At 59.5% G+C, this 20,171-nt stretch overlaps 1 protein-coding gene across 1 annotated transcript; it reads right to left on the bottom strand.

The window, feature by feature from the left end:
- Positions 1-650: 650 nt before the first annotated feature.
- On the bottom strand, positions 651-19,191 carry AFAP1L1 (actin filament associated protein 1 like 1). The gene is made up of 19 exons (XM_085074028.1): positions 19,042-19,191; positions 8,925-9,053; positions 8,350-8,433; positions 7,974-8,071; positions 7,723-7,834; positions 7,293-7,391; positions 6,716-6,927; positions 6,195-6,374; positions 5,429-5,515; positions 5,115-5,208; positions 4,844-4,996; positions 4,247-4,458; positions 3,842-3,987; positions 3,452-3,530; positions 3,231-3,345; positions 2,919-3,083; positions 2,529-2,707; positions 2,117-2,245; positions 651-1,762 (listed from the first exon to the last, which is right to left on the bottom strand). The coding sequence occupies exons 1-19, from the start codon at positions 19,055-19,057 to the stop codon at positions 1,739-1,741; spliced, it is 2,313 nt and encodes a 770-aa protein (XP_084930154.1). The 5' UTR covers positions 19,058-19,191; the 3' UTR covers positions 651-1,738.
- Between the last annotated feature and the right edge of the window lie 980 nt (positions 19,192-20,171).

The following is a 20,171-nucleotide window of genomic DNA, read 5'->3' as shown; positions in this document are numbered from 1 at the left end:
GGGCTCGGACACGGACACACGGCTCTGTTCCTCGGGATTGGGACCTGGTCCCCACAGGGCTCAGATACACACCCAGCTCTGGTCACACGGACACACGGCTCCCGCCGCTGGCTGGGTGGGTTAAGGGGGATAACGGGACAGGTTTCACCTCTAGTTCGGGAATGGACTGGAAGGGACTTCGGGTTTTCCTTACTTGTGGTGAATAAAGATTAACCAAACCCCAAAACCTCGGCCAAGGCTGCTGGCAACTGGGAGCCAGCATGAAGGATGAAGGGGAATGGCTTCAAACTGACTGAGGGCAGGGTTAGATGGGATATTGGGAAGAAATTGTTCCCTGTGAGGGTGGTAAGGCCCTGGCACAGGGTGCCCAGAGAAGCTGTGCTGCCCCTGGATCCCTGGCAGTGTCCAAAGCCAGGCTGGATGGGGCTTTGGAGCAATCTGGGATGGTGGAAGGTGTCCCTGCCCCTTAGAACGAGATGAGCTTTAAGGTCCTTTCCAACCCAAACCATTCTGGGATTCTCTGAAGTGCTTCCACAGGGCTGTGTGTCCCAGCAGCCGCTGCTGCAGGGCTGCCAAGCCCACCCCAGACCCCTTTCCTTGGGAACAGAGCAGCACTCCTGCCCTGCTCCCTCAGCCACAGGACCCGGCAGGCCAGTGCCAGCGTTTTTATTAAAAGCTGCTTACCTAGCTACTAACACAGGGCTGCGGAAGAGCGAGCTCCAGCGGTTAATTGTGGCAGTCCATAGCACGGGGTGACTCCCTTGTTCCCAGCACAAAAGCCAGGGCTTTTCCTTTCCATTCCTGTCCCTTGTTTCTGCCTGTGCTGAATGACCTTACCCTATTTCTCTTTTCTGCTCCAATAGCACTTCTGGTTTGTTTGTTTGTTTTAATTTTTAAACTTCCCTTCACTCCATTTTGATCACATGCCTTACCAACCTGTGTCTGAGTGCAGCAGCAAGAGTTTGAATGTGCTGGTGGCCAGGAGAGAGCCCTGTCCCCTTCCCTGCTCCCCCCAAAACCAGCATAGGAGCAGGGCAGAGAGCCCTTTGCAGCACTTCTAAGCTGTTTAGCAAAAGTGAAAGGTGTCCACTGTTAATTTGCTTTCAAATGCTGACACTTGAGCTTCCTTCATTCCCAAGGGCAGGCAGAATGCCCTCACCCTTACTGCCTGGAGGACAAGAAGGAAATATTGGACAGAGGCACTTGGTTGAGGCACAGCAAGCTCGAGCCATGAGGAACCCTGAGATGAGACCCTGCAGAGCTGGCAGCAGTGAGCAGGGTGAACGATCGGCATCTCCAAAGTAGCTGGTCCTGAGCAGCTCCTGAATCCCAATCCCGAGGGGGCCAGAAAACCCCAACAAGTCCGTCATTGCTTTGGAAAGCGGAAGGCTGGACACACAGTAATCACCAGCTCTCCTCTTCTTCCTTCTGCACCACCACGGGCACCCAGAGCTTGTGTTGGACTCCTGGCAGCGGGGCAGGCTCCCCCCAGAGCTGGGTTTCCCAGCAGTTTGTGACCCTGATCCCCAAGGGACTCCCTTTCCCCCCCACCTCCCCAATCCCCTCCCGCCCCTTCCCCAGGTTTATAGTGTTGCCCACAGGCAATGGTGCCGCAGTGGTGGGGGCTGGAGAGCGTCTCTTCCCACCACACCTTCCCAGCACCCTCCAGTGGCTTGGAGAAAGGGGCTGTTAGCTCCTCTGTGATCCCCAGAGTCTGTTGGGGGTTTGGCAGGCTGGCTTAAGTCTGCTTCTTTTCCCATTCCTGTAGAGAAAGGCAAAAAAAACCAGATGAGGAGACATGGCTGGAAAAGCAGCACTGAGGCCTTCAAGGTATCCCTCCCTACTGGAAGGATATTCCAACATTTTCCAAGGCTGGGGTCACGGCTGACTCAGGAATTGTAGAGGTGATACTTTCTCCTTTCTCACCCAACTCTACACTTCCCAAATTTCCCCACAACCTGGGCTCATCCCAGGAGCAAGTGGGATGGTCAGGGGACGCTGGCAGCTTTGGGGTAGGGAGCATTCCTTGTCCCCAAATACATGGTCAAGAAAGGGGGACAAAAAAACCACTGAGATTTCCCGTGGCGCCAGCGAGGAGAGGAGAGCAGAGCAGGACCTTGGCTTTCTGCAGCACAGTTCCCTTGTTGGCAGGGATGATGGAGGGACTTCTCTTCCTCAGCTCTGCTGCACAGTTCACAGGGACCAGGTGCTCAGGGGGATTCCCATTTGGCTTGTTTGTAGTTTCCTGTGGAAAGGGGGGAGCAAGAAAAAGAAAAGTTTAGGAGACCCAGGAAGCATAAAAAAAAAAATCCAAAACAAACAAACCCCCCAAAAAACCAAAACAAACCAAAAACCAAAGCACAGATTGTAATGAGGTAAAAGTTGAGGTGACCAAACTGAACTCACACACCTCTACACACAATGAAACAAAGCCCAGGGATGTCCCCTCTCCCCTGCGTTGATCCTCACAATACCCCAACCAATTTTTTGCAAGTTGGAGCTCCAAGTGAGGAAAAAGCGATGCATACCCCATTCTCAGCCTTGCTGGTCACGGCCAGCCCCAGGGCCGGCCCTCCTGCCAGCGACTGCTTCAGCTGCTCCTTCACTTCGGTCAGCTTGAGCTCCAGATCCACTCGAGACTCCTCCTTCTGCCGGCACCGCTCCTCCAGCACCGCCACCCGCTGCTCCAGCTCCTGCAGCCTCGGCCCTGCTTGCACAACGAGCCAGCTCAGCGGTGGGAGCATCCACCCATCCTCCTGCGCGGGGACACTAGATGGGGCTGCCAGCCCGGCAGAGCGCTGCAGCCAGCCCGGCTCACGGCCACACTGTCGCTGTGGCCAGCCCGGTGTCCCTGTGCCAGCCCAGCTCTGTCCCGAGTGCCTGGGAGCAGCCGCAGCTCTCGGATGGCCCCGACCTACCCGTGCTGCCCTTCATGGCTTCCCGCAGCTCCCGCTTCTCCTTCCGCAGCAACATCAGCTCGCTGCGGATCGATGCTTTCTCCTTCTCCAGCTTCTCCTTCTCCGTCAGGAAGCGCCTGGCGTCCTCCTCGGCGCGGTTCTTGCCGTACCTGTACTGGTTGGCACCTGCAGGCACGGGGAGAGCCCATCAAGGGCTGCACCGATGGCATTTGCTGAGCCATCCCACCACGCGTGGCTGCAGACCCCTCTGGGGAAGAGCCTCCTCCCGCACTGGCCAGGACCCCTGGAGAGGCTTGTGGCCCGAGGACTCACTGGACGCGTGTCTCTTCACTTTGACCTGCGGATCCACCCGCCGCGACTTCTCGCTGCAGGACGAGGCGTGGCGCTTCACCTGAGCCGCCCCCGGCCGCCCCGGCTCCTCCTCCGCCTGCACGGATGGGAGGGACAGTGAGCTGGGACACCCCCGGGGCCATCTCAGCTCCCTGGGCCACTGTGGTTGGGAGAGGGTGAGCCGTGAAGTTGTGCTCGCTCACCTGAACCTTCTCATAGGGGACATCATCGTACACCACCCGGGAGGAGTCCGGCCGGTGGTCCTGGGAGGAGCTGGCCCACCTGCAGAAGGAGGGATGAGGTTTTCCTGTCCATGACATCCCTGCCAGCCCCTCAGGGAGCCCTTCCAACTCAGAGGGATTCCTGCATTGCTCTCCCAGCCTCACTCATGACCCTACCCCACCACACATTGAGAAAACACTTTCTGTTTTGCATGATGCTCAAGGGAACAGCCCCTGGGACACTGCCTGTCCCTGAGATCACAGCCACAAACCACAGCCCAGCCTGTGCCCATTCTAGGGAGACCACAGGGCCAAGGACCACCATCCCCAGCCCAGCACTCAGCCCTTGGCACAGCAGGGGCACAGCCTTACAGGTAGGAGTGTCTCACGGCCGTCACGATGTTGGCAATGGTCTCCACATCCACGTAGTCGTAGTGCAAGGCCTCTGGTGCTGTCTGGGAACCTGTCTCCACCAAGAGGAGACCCAGCCAGCGGCCCAGGTCTTCAGAGCAGCTTGCCTGGGGGAGAGAGGAAGGGTTGAGGTCCATATCCAGCTCCCAGCCCCTTGTCCTCACTGCCTCCTGATGCAGAGCCCTGCTGTGCACCATCTCTCTGTGCACAAAGCTCCCACACAGCTGCCCCCAGCTCACCCAAACACTGCCCTGAGCTTTCAAAGGGAAGGGGAAAACCAGGCACTGCTTGCATGGGATGCTGATCATCCCAAGGGATGCTCCCCCAGCTCCTCCTCACGGCCCATCCCGTGCCTGCCCCGCTCACCTCCAGCGCCATCACCTCCTGCCCGTGGCGCAGGATGCGGAAGGCGAAGGGGTGCTTGGGGCCCAGCCCGGGGACCACCTCGCAGCCCCGCAGGACGATGGCATTCACGTGTGTGCGCAGGTCCGTGCGGTCCTTGTGGAAGTAGAGGGTGTTGCCCTTGAGGCGGCACCAGCGCTCCTTCCAGCACTGGTTCACCAGCACGCTGAGGTAGCCTGAGGGGGACAGGGGAGGGAAAGGCATCAGCGCCTGCTCGGCTGCACCTCGGGCAGGATTTGATAAGACATCCTGCTTTTCTAGTCCTTCAGTGCCTCAGTTTCCTCCCAGAGAACCAGCTGTGACACTCAGGGCCCAGGGAGCTGCCAGCTCAGTACCACGCAGTCCCCCCAAGGCTGTTCTCTGGGACATGGGTGACCTGTGGCCTTGTCCCTTTCCCACTCATCGTGGGAATTTGCAGAGCCAGGACTGGGCAGCATTTCCCAGCCTGTGGCAGGGTTACAGCCCTGCAGCAGCTCAGTGAGCTCGTCCCCACCCCAAGCCATGCTTGGGGGAAGGATGTCACTCCCCACTGCTCCCACTCCCATCTTTGCCCCCACGAACCGCAGCAGGGGATGTCCTCCTCGGTGGAGGAGGTCTGGGTGTCCTCAGGGGAAGGCTTCTTCTTGGAGAAGCTGATGATCCTGGTGATCTTTTTCCCTGCTGCCCGGCTCATTGAGCCCTTCAGGTCAGCCAGGCCGCTCTTTTTACCTTTCCCTGCAAGCAGGACAGGGTAAGATGTGCCCCTGGTGTGTGTCCCAGCACCCCACAGCAGAGGATGCTGCCCAGCTGTGGGCACAGCTGGCTGGGTGGGCAGTGGGCACAGGGACCATACCGTGCTCGCTGTGCTCTCTGCGGGTGGCTGGGGAGCCAGTGTCACCCACAGCCACACTGTCCGAGTCTGAGGTGTGCTTCTCCTGGGACAGCCGCTGTGGGAGGAGCAGAGCAGGATCTCATCAGCACCATCCCCAGCCTCTGCCAGCCCTTCATGCCCCTACACAGGCCTGGGATATCCCCTTCCTGTTCCCCTTCCCAGCCTGCAGAGCTGCTGTGACAATGGAAAGGGTTCCTTGTGCAGCTCCAGGAATCTGGGGTCCTCCAGCCCTGTGTTCCCCACAAATCCTCTGGACAGGGCTCTTAGACCATCACCTTATCCAGGTCCATCTTGCACGGCATCACCGGGGAGGTTGGGGCCTCCATCCCACCCGCTGCTGGACTGCTGGCTTCCTTTATCACCTGCAGAGACAGCCCCAGATGTCACTTCAGAATGACCCAAGGGCCAGGGCTGCCCTCCCTGGCTCAGCTCCTTCTCTGCCAGAGCCAGGCTGAACCATGGGCACAGGTCCTGGTCCCCACAGCACAGGGCACCAAATCCTGCCCAGGGCAAAAGCCTGGCTTGCTCACACCTCGGCCCCTTCAAAACTTCAGATTTGTGGATTTTGTCAGGGATTTTGGAAATCTCAGAGCGGAGAGACTTGGGTGCCAAGCCAGCGCCATCCTGCCAGCACAGGACACCTGGTGACAGTCCTGTTTTACAGGCGTGGCATGTCCTGGGTGTGCAAAACAACCCTTTTCTCCCACCTTTGGGGTGACAGCTGCGTTTGTGGTGTGCTCAGAGGCTCCTTTCCCACCCGCCGCCCCTTCCCCGCAGCCCCCACTTCCCGGCCCTGAACAAAGGCAGGAAAGGGCCTCGGGGAGGAGGAGGGGGAGAGCAAACATCCCCCCAGCCGGGGCTATCAGCGCCGGAGACGCCCAGGCCCTGGGAAGCGACCGATAAGAGCCAGGAGCAAAGCCCCCTTCCCCTTCCAGCCGAGCCAAGCCATTCCCAGGGCAGCTCCCTCTCCACCTGAGGCAGGGAGGATGCCAGGGAGAGGCTGTGGATGCCCCTGGGAGGAGCAGTGAGGAGCTGTGGTACCTTGAGCCACTCCTCAGCCTGCTCCTTGCTCTGCACCGCCAGCACCAGCGCCTCGGCCCCCGGCAGTGAGAACCGCAGCTCGTGCTTCTTGCGCCGCCCGTCCTTGGGGACATAAATGACGTTGCAGGTGCTCAGGGGCACCTCCACGTGTGGCTGCCGGTCCTTGGAGCTTTTGTAGCACTGAGGGAAGAAAAGAGAACTGCTCAGGGCTCAGCCGAACCTGCCTGTCCAGCTGCCGTGCTGGGGGTCTCCCAGGTGGCACAGGATCTCAGGGTCTCTCACAGGTGGCACAGATGGAGGTGGCTCAGGCCATGCAACAGCCTGAGGGTGTCCTCTCACTCTGCGGTGTCCCCAAGAAAGGACTCCTCTATTCCCTTGCAATGGAAGCAAGGGCAGCTCCTGCATGTGCAGCATCCTTGGAGCAGGGGCTTTGTTTGGATGGTGCTTTTGTCCTTCAGCTTGGGCTCAGCCACCCTCCTAACCCCCCAAAAGGGGTTCTGTCCCCCCCAGGCTGGGCTCACCAGCAGTTTGCTGTCCCGGATGATGGTGAGCTGCTTGGCCCACTGCCCAAAGCGCTTCTTGCGCAAGAGGAAGGCGCAGATCCGGCAATCCTTCACCAGGTTCATGGAGGCCTCCTCCGAGGGCCACTGGTGTGTCAGCTGCTGGCCCTTGCCCTCCTCCTCTTCCTCGTCATATGACTCGTAAGAGCTGCTCATGGCATCCGAGTCATTGTCTGGAAGGAAGCAGGGGAGTCACCCTAAAAGGTGCCACACACTGCCAGGGCTCCCTGTGCCCAGCAGGCTCCAGACAGAGCTGGGCTGGGTGCTGGGATGGATGGACTCCGTGTTGGCCTCTGGAAGCAGCACTGTTTGGCTCCTGCCATCTCCATTTCCCTTGGAATCCCAGCAGGATGCTCGTGGGCAGTGTGCCAGCCCCAGGTGCCTCTATCCAGAGCCCTGCGCTGGCTTCTTTCTCTGCAAGGCTCAAACTCTGAAATCCTGCTTCTCCAGCCACAACCCCACCAGCCCCCCAGCCCACTGCTCAAGGCTGAGCTTTGCCAAAGTTCTGCCCTCCCTTTTGAGGACACCAGATACCTACAGGAATTTTTTTGCTCCCCATTTATCCTGGTGACAGGGTAGCTGCTGTCTGCATCCTCGTAATAGCCATCTTCGATGGAGTTGGGGGGGCTGGAGCTGTCTGCAGAGGAAGCACAGGAAGCTGAGGCTGCCTGCTGGTTTTCCCTCGTGGATGCTCAGTGGGGCAGAACCAAGCACACCCCCCCATGGCTCTGATCTCTCCCCATCTCTCCATTCCCAATCTGGCTGGAGCAAACAACTCCTTGCAACAGCAGGTGGGATAGAAGAGAGTGGGACAAGAGTGAGGCTGATGAGAACAGCGACAATTCCTTCCCCAGGAAGATCAGTCAAGGATCTTACAACCCCTGTTTGTCCAGGCAGTTGGGGGATGCAGTGGGCAGCTCGTGGGGCTCCCCCCACCCTCCTGCTGCCCTGGGTGGAGCAGCACTCACTGCGGGAGGTGATGTACTCGGGAGCCTTGCCAGGGCCCAGGGGCAGAGCTTCCTCATAGTAATCCTCCGGTGGGGGAGTGGTGGGCAGGGGAGGAGCAGGATCCGCAGGAACCTAGGGCAGAAACAGCTCCAGTGTGAGCCAGGCAGCAGCAGGAGCCCCAGCAGGGCACAGGGACGGTCCCACCCTGGCCACTGCTACCTCCCCACGCAGGTGCAGGGCAGCCCTGGCTCAGGGACAGCCAGGCACTCACAGGTTTTGCTGGCTGGTTCCTGGCCAGCTCCAAGCCAACGCTGTCACCGGTGTCCCCCTCCTCCTCCTGCATGTCCTGCAGGTCCCGCAGGTCACAGTCTGCCCGAGGTAAACGGAGGGTGAAGGCAGCAGGAAAGCAGAGCTGGCCAATCCAGCTGTGCCCTCCAGGGATCTCCACAGCCCTTCTCTGGGAGGTGACATCACTGGGGTGTGGATTCCCTCATGTCAGCCCCAAAACAATGACAGGGGAATGGGAACAAACACCCAGAGTGATGATGCCCACCCTGGACATGAGGATACAGCTGTCCCCCTCCCTCCAAAGGACCCCATGAGCAGTGTGACCCCCCAGGGCACGCCTACAGCTCAGCCACACATACCAAACTCCTCGAAGAGGGACTCCACAAAGCTGGTGCCATTGCCCAGGGATGCCGTGTTGACATACATGTAGTCCACATCCTTCCCTGGAATGGAGGGGGATGCTCTGAGCCTGGGGCAGGCACTGGCACCCCTTGTCCCCACCAACACCAACCCAGGCACACAGCTCACCCCACCAGAGCAGGCACAGGGGATGGAGGAATCCCCAGGGATGCTGAGGCTCCCCAGGAGAGCAGGAAGGCTGTGAAGCCCCAGGTGCACAGCGCCGGCCTTCCCGCGGAAACCCCTGTGCTCAGCACAAACCCAGGGCAGGAAAAGCTCTGGGAAGCGACATTTCCGCAGGGAGCAGCCCTCCTGTATCCATGGCAGGGCTGACGCCAGCCCTGCTCCCGGGGCAGGGAGGAGCTGGGAAGTGAAAGTAGGGAGCAAAGTGCCCCGAGGAGCTGAGCAGGTGCTGGGCTCATCCCTGCCCTGCAGAAGCTTTTCCCTGCCCTGCTGGGTTTCGGTTTCCCCCCTGCTGGGGACACCCGCTGCCCCTGGGAACAGCCCCTGGCCACCACAGGAGAGGGACACAGACCTGCAGGTGGCTGCAGCTTCTGCAGGATGGCAGAGACAGCCAGCTTCTTCTCCTGCGTGGTGGCGCTCAGGTACTCGTGGTCCAGCAGCTTGAGCAGGACGCTGAGCTCTGGCAAGAGCTGGTCCAGCACTGGAGAGAGTAGGAAAAGGTCTGTCAGCTGGGGAGATGTCAGCATGCTGGGGTAAAGACAAGGCAAAATGGGCTGGAAGCAAACCCGAGGATGAGGGGTTTTCCCAGCACGGCTCAGGTGGTGTTTGCTGAGTGCTTTTTCCATGCTCCAGCTCTTCCTGGAGCACACAGACCTCAGGATGCAGCCTGGATGGAAACACCAGCTCCACGGGCTGCTGGACCTCTATCAAAGGGCTCAGCACACAGATTTTTCCACAGATAAAGCACTCCCAGAACACCCCAAACCCCAGGCCCTGGTGTCACCAGCATCCCCATCCCTTGCCACGTGCAGGACATGTCCCAGCACAGCCACCAGCTCCGTGTCAGGGCACTGGGCCAGCCGAGGGCAGCAGGGCAGCCTGGTTTCTATTAATAGTGCCAAAGCAGGCAGGGAGGGGGGTCAGGGGGGCGAGGGGACCCTGCTGAGCACCAGGAGTGAGGGTGCCTGATAAGGCAGGGCTGCTGGCAGGGTTGAGCTCAGCAGCAATGCCCCGAGCTGGGCACACTCAGCACAGAGAGCTCTGAAGGCGCCTTTGTTTCCCCCCAGCTGAGCTGTCCCCTCCATCTCCCTTGTTAAACATCCTCCAAAATACAAGGGGGAGGGAGGGGGCAGTCAAAGAGGCCTGTGATCCCAGGAGGGCACGCTGAGCAGAGCTCGGGGGAGCAGAGGGAGGGAAGGAATTAATTTCCTCTGCTCCTTAGGCTTCCAGCTTAAGGGAAGTTAATGGGGTGGCTGCAGGAAGAGGGGAGATTGCTCCAGGGGGGCAGCAGGGGATGGTGTGACACCCAAGGTCACCTGGCAGGCAAGGACCAGCACAGTCACTTTGGCTGGTGGCAGCGAGCACAGACCCTGCAGAGCTGCCCAGGGGACAGGGGACACAGCTCCTGTGCTGGGTGGGCACTGCTGTCAGTGCCCCTGGGGGCTGTGAGCCCGGGGACAGGGGCAGCAGGACATCAAAGGGCTCCTGGGGACGAGGGGGTGGCATATCAGAGTGGCCACAGGTGACACAGCCAAAAAGGGCCCCTGAGTCCCCTGCCCACGCAGCTCTGTGACACCTCCGGCCCTGGTGCTGGCGAATGGCTCCCACCTGCTCCTGTCTGCTGGGGCTCCTCTGGCATCCCAAATCCTATCACCCCACTTCCCCACACCCAGGCTGTGCACAGACATCCCAGGACGGAGAGTGACACCAGGAACTCCCTCCTCTCCACGTCTGCAGCCTGTCCCAGGCAGGATGGGAGATGTCCATGAGGTTTTCGAGCCTGGGAAGGCCAGGACCCGTGACAGCAGATGGCTTTAGCATTAAATAACGGGGCTGGATGGGCTGGGGGCACCCAGGGCAGCTCTGCCAGGACAGGGTGACCAGGGGACTGCACCAGGCTCCTGCTGCCATGCAGGACACCAGGGCAGTGTCCCCCCTGCTCCCAAATCCTGCCCTGGACGGTGCTGGCAGAGGAGCTGCATCCCCTCCACCACCTCTCCCCACCCTACAGCAGGCCAGCTCTATTTTTAGAGCCCACGAGTGCTCCCCTCCTCAGGGACCCTTTTCCCAGCCCAGAGATAAGGTCTGGACACAGCCTGCAGCTGCAGAGCCTCCCTGCCCCTCCACCACAGCGGCAAAAATCAGCTCCTGCTCCAGTAACCTGCAGAGAGGAGGAAGAGGAGGAGGAGGAAGAGTCTCGGGCCAAGCCAAAGCAGGAGTTTCCTGGTGTAGAAACCCAGCTTTTGCAAGGGGAGAGATAAGACAACCCCATGGAGTTTTCATCCCAAAAAAAGCCCAGCCTGCAGCTTGAGAGAGCCCCGGGGAGGGAGATGCTGAATCACAGCTCTGAAATGCAGTGGGAGGTGCACAGGGCCCCCTATCCTGTGGCCACAGCTTCCTCCTGCGCCAGGTGATGCCTGGGGCCGAGGGAAATCGGATGCTGGGAGAAACGGCCATTGTTTGTGGCTAAAATAAAACCCAAGCACAAATAAATCCTTCCTGTTGGCACGGGCAGGGCCCTTGGAAGCTCTGCCGGCCTGCACAGGGCTCCTTACAGCTGCCACTGGCAGCAAAAAAACCTTCAGAGCTCCTGGGATGCCCTAAATAGCTGGGGACAGCACCCAGTGACACCCCAGCCCCACAGCAGCCCTGCAGGGATGTCCCCGTGGGACAAACAGACCCAAAGAGCTCTCTGCAGCACACAAACCGTGCTGAGCTCTCCAGGCTGATGTGGAGCCACCTGCAAGAGCCACACGGTGCTGGGACATGTCCCCAGGCCTTGCTGGGTGCCCCAGCATGGGCATCACCAGGGAGATGCTGGCAGCCCCTCCAGCCCCAACACTGCCGCTCTTTGAGGAGGCTCACAGTCCCCTGAGCACTTTGCTGAGCTCCCAGGGCAGTTCCTGTTCCCATTCCCATTCCCAAGGAGGTTTCTTTCCGATGGGGAGGAGGAGGAGGAGGCAGGCGAGGAAGTGCCTCGGCGCTCCCAGAATTGTTCCTTTGTGCAGGGGACAGGAGGACAGAGCTGCCCACGGCCACTGCTGTGCCACTGCCCTGCCAAGCGGGCAGGAGAGGGGCAGCACTCAGCCCGGAGGTGGCAGGAGCCAGCCAGGCTCTGCTCCAGGCCATTTGTCACCTGCTGGGTGCAGGGCAAACTGGGACGGGCTGGTGGGGCCAGGAACAGCAGCCTGGAAAGCACCTCCTCCTCATCTGCTCCAGGCCGGAGGGGTTTTAGGGAGAAGCCAACCATGAATGATCACACTTGAGCCCTGGCAGCATCCCCTAGGAGTGGAAGATTTGCTGAGGGGCCACATGAATCATCTCCTCCCTGCAAACAAGGGCCTCTTGAGTGGGGCGGATGGGGGGAGCCTCGGGCTCTGCATCCAACAATTCCAGCAGGAGCTGAGCACTTGGGAATGGCTCCTGCCTGGCTGGGACCCTGCCACCCTCCCTGGCCCTCACAGGGATAAATCACACCATCCTGCTCCCACTGCAGTGCTGCAGCATCCCTGAGCGCTGAGGAGCACAAGGGGAGCTCAGATCTGCTGCTGTGTTCCCCAAAATCTCAGCACATCCCCACCAAGCAGGCAGAGCAGCGACGCACAGCTCCTGGGGACCTCATCATCGTGGCCTTGCAGTAACTAATACCCTTAGCTGATAGCCTTGGAAAATCGATCTTGGGAGATGAATGTGGAATTTGCTTGCCTGAGGGGGCACAAGGCCCCCACTGGTTCTGCCTCCCAGAGCAGCAGCTTCTCTCCTTACACGAGGAGCCTGTGGGGTTTGGAGGGCTCCTCTAGCCCTGGGAGAGGGACAGATGAGCCACCAGAGAGGCTGAAAAGCACCAAGGGTGCCCTGGCAGTGCCTCCTCCATCAGTGTCCCATCTGCTGCAGTCACAGCCCAGCGCTGACAGCAGCTCAGGGGATTCCTTTCCCAGCTCAGCCCTTCCAGCACCAGCTCAGCCATCCCAGCAGTGCCCAAGGAGGGTTCTGGGCCTGCCCCAGTGCCTCTGGCTCATCTCCCCAGGATAAACAGCCCTGCACAAAGCCTTATCTCATGGCCTTGCTCCAGCCGCTCACCCACCCCAGCACAGACCAGTCAAATCCAGCCCAGAGCTGCTCCCTCTGCCAGGCTCTTCCCAATCCCCTGCCTCACCCTGGCCCTTGGCACAGAGAGGTTTCTGAGTCCTCACCAGCCCCCAAAAAGGGGAGAAGAGCAAAGGGAGCTGTGGAACACACCTGGAGCCACAGCTCTGCCCTGCACAGGGGAACTGGACACAAGCAAGACTCCAAACATCCCCCTCTGACTCCTTCCCGGAGGAGACAGAGTTTCTCACATCCTCCTCCCAGTCTCAAACGAGGAAACAGGAGCCCTGAATAGAGGGAAGTGTAATTACAGGCTGATAGAGCGTGCAGAGGGCAAAGATTATCACCTGCATTCGTGTGCCTGGCAGCTCACACGCTGCAGGAACCATCACTCACTCTGTGGGGCCAGGGAAGCCTCTTCCCTCTGCGACTGGATTGAATGAGAGATGGAGAACAAGGGGATCGTGGCAGTTCCACCCAGCCCGGTGCCAGCAGGACATCCCAGAGAGGAATGCTGAATACAGCTGGACCCCCAGGCCGGAAAATCTCCCCCTCAGCAGCAGCAGCACCTGCCCTGAGCACCTCAGTCCTTGGGCTGTGACTCCCCAGCACAGCCCTGGGGCATCAGAGGGACAGAGGCTCCCTGAAGTGCCATTGCTGCTGGGCTGCAGGGAATGTCCTTCCTCACAGCAGCTTCACCAGTGCTGCAGGTAATAATTAACAGGCTGATTAAATCACCTACAAGCATCCCGTGTGAGCCAAGCTGCCAATGACCCCCCAGTGTCCCATGCTGCTGCAGGACCCCTTCCTTCTCCAGGGGCTGCTCCCCTTTCTCTGCCTCCTGGAGATGTCTGTGGCTGTTTGCTTTAACTCACCCACAGCAAACTTCACCCCCTTGACCTAGAGGCTGCAGCTTCCCCCACCCTAGAGGAGCAGGGGGTGGTTTTTGGGTCACTCCCCTCTCACAGCGAGATGTTGAGCAAATTAAATCACCCAGGTGAGACATCTCTGAGTGACCCTGCTGTGTCCCCACAGGCAGCCTCCTCCCTCTGCTCCTCACCCCAGGTAGGAGGTGTTTCCAGCCCCAGCTCCACACAATCAGCTCTGGAAAGTCACACAGAGCAGGTTTAGTGCTTCCAGACTTTTCAGAACTCGGTGCCAGGCCCAGACTGCACTTCAGGACTCGGTGCCAGGCTCAGCAGGCTCGTGGCAGGATGCTCCAGCCCGGGAGCAGGGCTCAGAGGCTGCTGGCTGGAAAACACATTTAAATAATGAATGAAAAGGAGAGGTTTCAGATGCCCTTTAAAGGAATAGTCAGGCAGGGGCGAGACCTGCTGAGTAATGTATAAAAAACAAGCTTCAGGCAGAGGGAGAGATGTTAGGATTACTGAGAACGCAGAATAAACTGTGTTTCCTCCAACCAAAATTTTGGTGTCGGTCTTTTCCAAACAAACTCCAGCAACAGGTTGGCTTGGGCTGCCCTCCAGCACTGGGAGAGGCCCTGGGGTTGGTGCCACGAGGCTTTGCCCACCCCTGTGCCCACTGGGCAGAGCTCTGGGAAGCCTCCCTGTGTCACACCTTCCTGCCTGTGGCTGTCTCTGCAGGGACCTGGAGTTGTCACCTCTCTGTAGCCCTCGATCTCCACCAAACCTCAGCCTCCAGGGCAGCTGGAATTACAAATTTCAGTCTCCAGGACAGTCAGAATTCCAGCTAATTGCAGGCATCCTGGTGGGAAACCTTCTGGGCTGGATTCAGCCCCCACATCCCCAAATCCCCACTGGTGGGGGTGGAAAGCTCTCTGCACCCCAAAAGACAATTCCCCATGTCCTGTACATCCTCCTTCCCCAAAGCCACCTTCCAAAATGCCTCGGATGCAATTCCTGACCTGCAGGAGTGAGATATGGGGAGCCAGCAGGGCTGACACAACTTCCTGGGAGGAAAAGTCACACAGGGAGGATCCAAACCTTCACCTAGCAGGGTCTGGGCAGGGATTTGCAGCAAGGAGCTGGTGAATCAGCTTTCCCAAATCCCACTCTGCTTTCCCAAATCCCACTCTGCTTTCCCAGATGCCTTCAACACCGCTGCAGAATGTAGATCCTTCTTTACAGAGGTGGTGAGAGGAGAAACAACAAATCCCTGTGGGGGAAATATCCCTGTGGAGCTGGGGGGAGGGAGTGGTGTCCAGCACTCACCCCAGCCTTGGCATCCCTGCCCTGAGCCCGACAATGCCCAGGAATTCCAGAGCTGTGCTGGACTCCAGTCCCCCCTGCCCGGGGAGGGGATTGGGACCTTCTCAGTGGCCACCCCAGTGCTGTCCCCATGTCCCCAGGCTGGGGCACAGCAGAGGGGCTCGGTGTGAGGGGCTGGGGCTGCTCTGCCCCGCAGGACCCTTGGCGAGCAGGATAAGCGTTATTTTCTCAGCCCTTCCCTTTCCTTCCCCCGCCAGGCTCCGCCGGGAGCATCAGGTGCAGCGGCAAGGCCACCATGGGACAGCATTTCCGACCCGATTAACCCCTGCAGGGCAGGGCTGCGGGGGCAGGAAAGCCGGGTTATCCCAGCGGGAAGGGTGACAAGGTGTGACTGACGGCTCTGGTCACTGCCGGTGGCTCCACCAGTGCTGCGACTGGTTGAGCTGCTTTTAACTCCAGGACACCAAAGCCAGCTCTCAAACCTGTCGCTGCTGAAGTTCTGTTCCTGGTTCTGTCCTTCACAAGCTTGGTTTCCCAAAATTTTGGGCCACATCAAATGAGCAGCTGAACCCACTGGACAAGGAGTCAAAACGGGGCTGTTTCCCCATCACAGACCTCGGTGGGTTTAATGCTCAACAAACCCCCGGAGAAATCCAAAGCTATTCTTCAAAGTGCTCCTTACACATCTCCTGCTAATTGCCAGCTATCAGAGCATACCAGCATCTCCCAGAGCTCTCTCTTATCATTTCCAGGATCAAATGCACATGAAAACCACTTCAAAAAAAAAAAAAAAAAAGTATTTTGAGCATGGAAACCCCTTGCAGCAAAGCTGTTTTTGTTCCAAACTGTTACGAAATGTCAGTGTTTTCCCTCGCCTGCCAAAGAGCCAGCTTTGATGCCATGGGAGGCATTATCAGGAGCAGGAAGGGAAAAGAGCTGCAGCAGCCGCGGGGGGAGAATCAGAGAGGTTATTTTATCCTTCCCAGTGCAGATTGTCAGCCCAGAATCCACACAGGGAGCTGACCTCCCCAAATGCCGCTGCTTCCAGCGCCTCGGGGTGATGACAGGCGGCTGCTGCCTGCCAGGGTGCCCTCCCTGCTCTGTCACCTCCTGGGTGCCCTGGCAGGGGTGCCAGCCCCTTGTTTGTGCAGGGCTGCCAGTGAAAGGTTTCCAACCCAATCGTCCTGCTGCTGGCCTGGAAGAGTGACATTTAATGGATATTTTACAGGACAGAGAGTTGTCATTAATTTTAGGGTTCCTTATATGCAGGAGGTGTATTCCCCAAGAGGGAGTTTTAGCTGTGCTGAACCAGATAACAGGGAAGGGTTAAGGGGTTAGGACACAAATCTGGGATGCCAGAAACCACTTCAAGCCTCCACTCTGCTCAACTGCTATCTCCTGTCCCCAGCAAGAGATCTACTGAACAACAGGCAGAGCTTGGGTCAAGCCCAGTGCTCTCCTCTGAAAAGGCTTCCCACTGCTCGGGATGAGACAACTTCTTCAAAACCTTAAACAAAGTTTTCCTGGGCAGGGATAGGAACCTCCTGCAGGCCCATGGGAGCTCGGGCTCAGCAAAGGGCATGACAGCCTCACAGCTCTGCACGTTTGCACAGGAAAACAGCATTTCCAGGTCAAGAGTGGGAAAGAGGAAGGTTTTCCAGGCAGTGCAGGCAGATAGGACAGTCCCCAGGGCTCCTGGCTGGGGGACACTATCCTGCAGTGTCCTTCCCCTCTGCCAGGGCTCCAGAGCAGCCAGGAGGCTTCACACAGATCCAGGATTTCCCTGCTAAGGCCAGCGCTGCACACCAAGGATATTGGAAAATCCAGAGGGGCAAACACTTCATCAGCATCAGCACCCCCAGGGCCACCCTTCCACCCGGCACTGAGGGTCTGGGGCAGCCCAGGGGGGCTCAGCCCCTTGCCCACACCCCCCGGGCTGTGAACAGGCGGCGGCTGAGTTTCCAGCGGAAGGAATGGCTGCAATGCGGAGGAGAGCTCGGCACTTGCCCGGCGCTAACAGCTGGCCCGGGCTGTGCTTCTCACCGCCCCAAACCCCTTCCCACCGGCAGGATTCCTGCTGCCAGCTCGCAGGCGGCGGGGCAGGAATGATCCCAGCTCCCTCCCGCCACTCCTGCAGCCTCCCCATTCCTGTGGGCGAGCTGGAGCCAAGTTTATCCCTGACACATCTCCCCTGGCTTTGCTGGATTTAGAGGCCAGATAAGTTTGGGGAAGGACCTAAATTCTGGTGGCACAAAAGGTCAGGGGAGAGACACTAATGAGGGGGGAGAAGCCATGTGTGAGCACAGGCCTGTTGGAGCAAAGGGTCACCTCCCAAATCACACACTGGGAGCTTGGTTCTCCATCAGCACGACTTGGAACAACTCTGCCACCAGCCCACAGCACCATTCCCCCCACTGGTGTAGAGCTGAGCCCCACACTGGGTGCTGCCCAGCCGGCTGGGCAATGAGAGAAAACAGACAGATCATAAAATTGGAATACAGCAGAGCTCCAGGTGAAGAAAGGAGCTGCCAGAGAGTGGAGAAAGACTGGGACTGGGCACAGAGCTCCTGCCTAGCGCCAGACCCACCCTTTCACCGGGGAAGAGAACATTCCCGCTGCAGGTCACAGCCCCCTGAGGGATCCAGCAGCTCTGGACGATGAGCAGGAGGGGCTGGGGGAGGTTTACATTAGCCAAGAGCCATCCAGGTGCCAACAGCCATTCATCACGAGCACTCAAAACAAAGCAGGCAGGCGCTGCTGTCGCTGCCATAGCAGGCACCAGCGAGGGGGATAAAACAGCTCTTCCCTGGCAGGGTCGGCCTGTGGAGAGGCCAAACCATGCCCAGACACAGGTCCATGTGGCATCCCCTCCTTCCCTGCCGTGAGGTCCCAGGTTTGGTTTTCGGGTTGGGCTGAGATGCAAACAGGGAACTTCCCAGCAGTTCACATGGCAAGAGAATGGGGAAGCTGAGACCCTCTGCTCCCCCTGTCCCCAGCAGCGATGTCCTCTGGGGGCAGCCCTGAAGGACAGCTCTGGCATCAAGTGTCACTTGACAGCGCTGCCCCTCCTGCCACAGCACCCTCCTTCAGAGCTGGCAAAGCCACCCTGGCTGGACACAGCCACAGGAGATGGCTGTCCCTGTCACCATCCCTGTCACCATCCCTGTTACCGTCCCTGTCCCCTCCCGGGCTGCAGGCGCTGGCACTGCTCCCCGACACCGTGCCTGTGTTTCCAGCGGTCCCAAACCCCTCATCGCTGTGTTTCCACTGCGGAAACGCCACCCCATCCTTTTACATCGGCACGGGGAACTCTTGACCCCTGGGGCTGTGCGGTGCTGACCCAGAGCTGCACACACAGCACTCCTGAGCCGCCCTGGCACTGCAGCGTGGTCCCAGCCCGTGCAGACAGAGAGAGCCCCCTGGCCACTCTCTTATCGTTTTTGGCCAGTGTTTCTGCAGCACCTCCAAGGACAGGTCAAGGGCCAGGACCCCCGTGCTCCATCATGTCACCACCTGCTCCTCCCGTGCAGCCCCGGGCTGCAATCAGCAGCAGCAGCAGCAAGCAGTAATCCCTCTAAAAACCTCCCTCTGCTCCCCCCGGGGACTTGGCAGCCCCAGCAGAAAGCCAGGACCTTCTCTGCAGAGTTGGCCCGAAGCCCTGGCAGGTTTATACAGATCCCAGATCAAAGCCCAGAGCTCCGTGAGCCCGGTGCCACAGGCTGCCGGCGGGAATCACACACGTGTGGGAAGGCAGGGGCTTCCCAGCAGGGTGGGGATCAGACCCTCCCTGGCTTTGCGAGACTCCCAGCACCTTCCCCAGACAGGGAAACCCTCGGAACGCGATCAGCTCCATCTGGAAACGTCACCTCCCTTCCCACGGCCACAATTTTCCCCTAACAAGTGCTTACACCCCACAGCCTCCCTTGCAGGCTGCCGGTGTGTTACCCATCCGACCAGCAAGGACAAACTGGTTCCAGTTGGTGTCCCGACCGGCCCTGCTGGAGGACTGGCGGGGAGCAAAGGCACGCTGGGATCAGGGTGCCACTGGAGCCCGTGGGATGCCCGGCTGGGATGGGATGGATGCGCCACCCGGGCATTCCCTGCGGCTGGCACGGGCATCTCCCCTGCTCCGGGAAGGAGATGCGCGTCCCGCTCCCGTCCCATCCCGTGCCATCCCCTCCCGGTCCCCCTTACCGCTGAGCCTGTCCATGGTCGGGAGCCGCGGCAGCTCCAGCCGCCCCGGGAGCTGCGGGCGGGCGAATGTCGCGGGCAGCGGCCGCCCGGCGGGGCTGGCTCTCGCTTGGGGCGGCCAATCCCTTCATCCGCCCCTCCCTCCCCGCCTCGCTGCACGGCAGCGCCGAGCACCGGCCCGGCCCGGCACGGCACCGGGGACAGCCCGCGGGGACAGCCCGGCCACCCTCGCACCCTGCACCCCCCGCACCGCGCCTTGGGCATCCCCAGACACCCCCTGGGAAGGGTGGGGGTCTTGAGTGGGCAACTTCCAACTGCCCGAACTTTCCCAAAACTTGTTGGGGGAAAAAAACCTGAATTCCCACACCCAGTAGCAAGCGCAGCTCCCCCTGACCCCTCACTCCTTGTTTTCCCCTCCCCAAAACTCCTCCATATCTGCTCCCTCCTGTGCCCAGCGTCTCCCTGGCCATGGTGCCCATGTCACTGTCACTGTCCCTCCCCAGCAAAGACCTCGAGGCAGGAGGTGGCTCTGGCTGTTCCACTTAAGAAGGGCTGGGTTTGGGGATGGAAAGTGGCTGCTCTGTTACCCTGGGAGGATAAACTGGCTCTGGAGCAACCCATGGTTTTTGGGGAAAATCACCAGCCCAGGAGGGTTTGGGGCTCAGGCTCTCACCTTGGCCCTGTGGGGTCCCCAGTTCTGTCCCCTGCCCCAGGCCCTGCATTTCAGTTCCTGAAGGTGCCCCCAGGCTTGGCCATGAAAAGGCAGGGAGGGATTTAAGGAGCCTGGAGGGAGATCCCATTTTCCTGCAATTGTGTCCAGAGCTTTTTCCACCCATAACCCACAGCCCAGCTGAGCAGCAGGTGATGGGACACCCCTGTCCCACCTCCATCCCAAATTCCTGCTCTCTCCCAGCCCCAGGCACCGTGACCACAGCAGGAAAATCCTCCCCAAGCAGTGACAGACACCAAGTGGCTTAACCCCCGGGAGAACACACAGATTGATACAGAAATCACGCTGGAAAAGGAAAGGAAACACAGAGCATCGAATGATCTGCGAGACTCCAATTCACTCTCAGGGGTGCAGAGAGGGCCCCTGTGCCCCGTACAGCCCCGAGAATCATACAGAGCTGCCA

Source organism: Lichenostomus cassidix, chromosome 13 (genome assembly GCF_008360975.1).
Source record: "Lichenostomus cassidix isolate B80296 chromosome 13, HeHo_3.0, whole genome shotgun sequence".
Classification (NCBI taxonomy): domain Eukaryota; kingdom Metazoa; phylum Chordata; class Aves; order Passeriformes; family Meliphagidae; genus Lichenostomus; species Lichenostomus cassidix.
Note: the sequence above shows the minus strand (reverse complement) of the source record. Positions and strands in the feature narration are given on the sequence as shown.

What these genes read in the sequence shown, in the direction of transcription:
- AFAP1L1 (XM_085074028.1), bottom strand. An exon ending in CGAGTACATCACCTCCCGCA is followed by an intron (nt 7,392 to 7,722) that starts GTGAGTGCTGCT and finishes CTTCCTCTGCAG; the next exon opens with ACAGCTCCAGCCCCCCCAAC. An exon ending in GCCGTGAGACACTCCTACCT is followed by an intron (nt 3,531 to 3,841) that starts GTAAGGCTGTGC and finishes CTCCTTCTGCAG; the next exon opens with GTGGGCCAGCTCCTCCCAGG.